Genomic DNA, 5000 nt, shown 5'->3' with positions numbered 1-5000 from the left:
ACCCAAAGACCTTTTCCCTATATCCCGACGGGAGATTGGGAATAATGAGAGTTACACATCAGAATCAGTAAATTATTTGTCCACAAGCCAGGGCCCTGGGGTCATTAAGAGGCTATTATAGGCAGGGACATGGGGGGGGGGGGGACAGATTGATGATTGAGCAAGATGTGTCTCCAGGCAGATCTGGATAGCCATCCCTGCAGAGCAATGTGCTGTGCTGTGTGATCTTTGCCTCAACCTGAATGCATCTTTTGTTCCGGTGATAATATTACATCATGTTAATGCCCCTTTATCTGCATGCTGATGAGCTATTGTGGGGTATGTTGTGGGACATGTTGTACTTCTAGCAGTCCTTCTGAATCCGATAATGACATGGTTGTGTAAGTGGCTGTGGTGGAACAGTGTATCGCACTGCGGTGCTGAGGCCTGTCATGACGACACGAGGATGTGTCCCAAAGTTTGAATAGTCGTTCTGGGTCATTTACTCATTACTGTAGCCTGAGGTTCTGCTGTGTGACGCTGAGAGATAAAGGACAGGACACCATAAATCACAACATTCAGCAGCACACAAGGGCACTGGGATATACCGCTGCCTGCTAGATGAACAAGCTAGATTACAAGCAGTCTTGGCACTTCTCTATTCGCTGTGTCACTACATTGAGGCATGCAATGCATAAATTCTAGTGACAACCTTAGTTTCAAGTAAACAATCCCCAAACTTCATATTTGCGCAGATGGAGCTCTTGGCATCTTATAACATCTTCACCATGTTCCCCATCTGCAGGCGGGGTGTCGGGGGTGAACGTGACCAGCCAGGCCCAGCTGGTGAGGGGCGTGGTGGGCAGAGACGCCCTGCTGTCCGTCAGCTACACCAGCACCAGCCTCGACCAGCCCGTCATCAAGTGGCAGCTGAAGAGGGAAGGGGAGAAGTCGGTGACGGTGGTGCAGTCCATCGGCACCAGCATCATAGGGAACCTGCGGCCCGAGTACCGCGACCGCATCCTGCTGTACGAGAACGGCTCGCTGCTCATCCACAACCTGCAGCTGTCGGACGAGGGCGTGTACGAGGTGGAGATCTCCATCACCGACGACAGCTTCACCGGGGAGCACTCCATCGAGCTCACCGTGGACGGTAGGACGGACACCAGGCCGGTGGGGAGCCTCTGAACTGAAGGGCTTTCTGAAGTTCACACTTTTGAAAGCACTGTTTTAAGCAAAGTTTTTAAAATTGGGTTGGGAATAGGGACTTCTAAATTTGATGCAATATAGGAGGGGGGGGTTTGAGGTGAAAGTGTTGGATTTTATGCTATTATAATAAAAGCTCCTACATATATGGCCTACACGTTTCCTTCTTGTGTTACAATCCTTCAGCTACCTACTAAACTGTATGGCTCTCTGTCCTTCCTCAGTTCCCGTGTCCAAACCCTTCGTCCAGATGATTGCCTCCTCGGTCCTGGAGTACAGCGAGCACTTCAGCATCCACTGTGCCCACAACGAAGGCACCAAGCCCATCTACAGTTGGATGAAGGGAGATAACATCCTGACCAATGACACGCGTCTCCTGCTATCACACGACCAAAAGGTGCTGACCATCGTGCGAGTGCAGATGGCCGACGATGACGTCTACACGTGCATGGTGGACAACCCCATCAGCAGCACCAAGAGCGTGCCCGTCAGGCTCAGCGTCTACCGTAGGTGGCCCCCAGCACGTCCGTCCCCCAAATGAGCCAAGAGCGGCGCATCAAGACGAAAGAAAGATGACTTGTTGACCGTGGTGCTTAAAGGAATTGAACCTTACAGCCCCCTTCTTGAGTGGAAGCGTTTTGTTTTTGCCCAACACGGCTGTGAAGATTGCTAAATATTGTGAACGGAAAGAGCAGGATGTTCTAATGAAGCACATTGTCATCGCAAAGCCCTTGCGAATGCAATTGTCTTCTCATGCTGGCATCATTGTTTTTTTACAGCAAGTGCATATCCAACATAGGCCGCTTTCGAATCGAGGCCATTGGTAAAGAGACAGAGAGAGAAAGAGAAAGAGAGCAATACAGAGACAGAGACAGATAGGGAGAATGGGAGGTAGAGAGGGAGAGAGAGAATGAGAAGCAGTCCCTGCTCACAATGTCATTTAGTAAAAGACAATAATTTATGAGGCAGATGACAGCGAGAGCATGCTTTGATGTTCTCTACTGTCTGGATGTTGAGGGACCGATTTACCTTGGGCCTATAGGCCTACTATACATGGATATATGAGTACCAAACCACAAAGTTTCACTGGGACTAACCTACATAACCCTTTCCTGCATGTGGACGACAGGGTTCGTATAAAAAGCTGTCAGGTTATTCAGAGAGATGAACAATATAAAACATGCCGCAAAGTCTCGACATCTTGGACCTCATTTCTATTCGGATTTGCCCTGCAAAGTGGAACCCTTCTTTACAAGGAACCACTTCTCATGCATAACACCACACCTTACTTCTTCAACTATGAGAGTTAGAAGGGGCCGTGTGCACATGCCTGGTCGCATTTCTTCAGGGAAACTATCAAGCTGGAATTATTTTATCACCCCTTCTCTTTCTTTAAAGAAATTTATTGAAAATCGCTTTTTCTATACTCTTTATCCCTCTGCCTCCTAGGACGAAGCTCGCTATACATCATCTTGTCCACCGGGGGCATCTTCCTGCTCATCACTCTGGTGACTGTGTGTGCCTGTTGGAAACCCACCAAGTAAGAGTCATTCTGACTTTAATCATTATTTAAACTCTGTCTCGCTCTCTCACACTCCTGCTCGCTCTCTCTCTCTCTCCCTCACTCTTGCTCCCTCTTTTCTGACTTTGATATTTATAATACACTGGGCTAATAATTCCACCACCGAACTCTTGGCTGTTGTCATTGAATGCTTGAAATGAATTGTATCTTAAGCTTTAAACAAGCTTTAAGAATAACATTCTATTTCTAACATAGGAAGAAACGTCGGTCGGTCCCTCAAAGAGTCCCCGTCTATGAGGAGCCAAGTGAAAATGGCCACGATAGTAAGATAATCCCACAGTCTGTTTATCCAAATTGGTTGTATTAAGTATAATACTACATTGTGTGGGTAGTTATAGTGTCTAGCATGTTGAATATTATGCAAACATTAAATGACCAATAATGAACCACTGATATCTTTTGTTCAGTTGATGTTGTGCCCAAACCATCCACTCTGGGTCGAAGGAGCCCTATGCCTCTCTACGTTCTCAACGAAGATGTAGGTGTCCTTTTTACAAACAGAACGCATCAAAATATGCCATTTACCTAACATTTTCTTTTGGTTGCATTAATAAATACAGAGGTCATTCTTATATAATCTTACCACCCTGTCCATCCTCTTCTCAACCCAGGAGACTCTGGAGCGGTTAGAAGAATGTTCCGGTAACTTACACGTCCCACCAGATATGAACTGTGCCCCCGTCTACATCTCCACCCAACCCCCGGCCTTCAACGCCTCCGACAGGCCCCTGTGGTCGGCCCCTCGCAGGTACCCCCGCAGCCCCGCCCACTCCCCCATGGCCCACCCCCTCCCCATCAGGCCCCCCGGATCAAGCCCCGCCCCCCTGATCCCCATCCTATCGCCGCCCCACTCTCCGGGCTCGTCATCGCTGCACGCCTTCAACCCCATAAGGAAGCTCCGCTCCCCGGTGGGGGCCTCGGCCGGCCAGCTGGCCCACAGGGGGGCTGGGAGCCCCCTGACCACCGAGGGGGCCCACTCTCCCACCCTGCAGTGACCCGCGCACACACAAGAAACAAACAAAAGCACTCACGTACGCACGTGATGCCCCGCACGCACACACACACACACACACGTACACATACACACACACATAAACACACACATACACACACGCATAAACATACACACGGACAAACGCATGCGCGCACACACACACACACGCACACACACACACACACACTAATGCATGCACACACAAACCCCTAAACACACACACACACACACACACACACACACACACACACACACACATACACACACACACACACACACAGATAGTTACTTATTCATATCCCAATGCATTTTATTCAGTATATTCTGTAGAAAGAATCTTAGTATGTTGTAGAACTTTTGTTAAATTATGAAGGGAAGTGACCAGGATTTCATTGAATGTGATAGAAGGTTGTTTTTTATGTGGCTGTCTATGTCACGATCTAGTCATGGGCCTCTCTTCTCCATCGTCTTTCATCGTTTCATATTTATGTGTGAATTTTTCTGTTACTTTGACATAAGAATAATTCCCATTCCACCAGCATATTTGCTAGCCTTGTACCAGACAATTTCTAGCCTCTTGATGGTGATTTCCTGCAGACTTTTGATATAAGTGCCTGTATATATGTAAATGATCGTTGTTTGTTTAGGTGGGTTGTTAAATTGTTTTCCTTGTTTTCATTTTAACTGAACCTGTGCATTTTTGTTGTTTGGTCATCACATAACATCAAAATAAAACAATAAACTCCAAGAGTCTTTTTCACTTCTTGTTTTATCTAATTAAAATAATAATAATTATCATTAATACTCAAAACATTAGTCAGTCAGTCTAGAGATGCAATCAGATTTTTAATTTCTAATTAGTCCAGTAGATGTCACTCTTGCTTTTTGCGTTAACAGGCCCGTGCACACAGTTCATCGTTGCATTGATTGTTTACCTTTATGGGAGCTGCATGGGCTTGCCTTGACTCTTTTCCTATAATAACTCGCAGTTTGTTCTCAACTATTCCTAATTGATGATGATTTTTCCGGTGACAAGAAGACCCGGAGACGAACTAGATGGGGGATGAGCAACAGGTTGCTATTCAAATATGGAACCACATTTTTCTGTTTCGAGGTTAAACAAACTGGTAAATGTGCCAACTTATTAGTCATAAGATGTTGAAATGTGTTATTTATATGCTCATACGCTAAAGGAGATGAAGGCCGCATAGCCCTCGGAGAGCGTCCCAGGGCTCCCGC

General features: G+C 46.7%; 1 protein-coding gene across 1 annotated transcript in view; it reads left to right on the top strand.

Annotated features, from left to right (window-relative positions):
* Positions 1–4509, top strand: part of hepacama (hepatic and glial cell adhesion molecule a) — a 6172-nt gene extending 1663 nt beyond the window's left edge. The window contains exons 2-7 of the mRNA XM_030337358.1: positions 785–1132; positions 1410–1691; positions 2635–2725; positions 2963–3030; positions 3175–3245; positions 3379–4509. Coding sequence (XP_030193218.1) covers positions 785–1132; positions 1410–1691; positions 2635–2725; positions 2963–3030; positions 3175–3245; positions 3379–3762 — 1244 coding nt within the window. The 3' untranslated portion in view covers positions 3763–4509. The remainder of the gene's footprint in view (positions 1–784; positions 1133–1409; positions 1692–2634; positions 2726–2962; positions 3031–3174; positions 3246–3378) is intronic.
* The last annotated feature ends 491 nt before the right edge of the window (positions 4510–5000 follow it).

This window comes from Gadus morhua, chromosome 16, assembly GCF_902167405.1.
Source record: "Gadus morhua chromosome 16, gadMor3.0, whole genome shotgun sequence".
Lineage (NCBI taxonomy): Eukaryota > Metazoa > Chordata > Actinopteri > Gadiformes > Gadidae > Gadus > Gadus morhua.
This window is presented reverse-complemented; position numbering and strand designations above follow the sequence as displayed.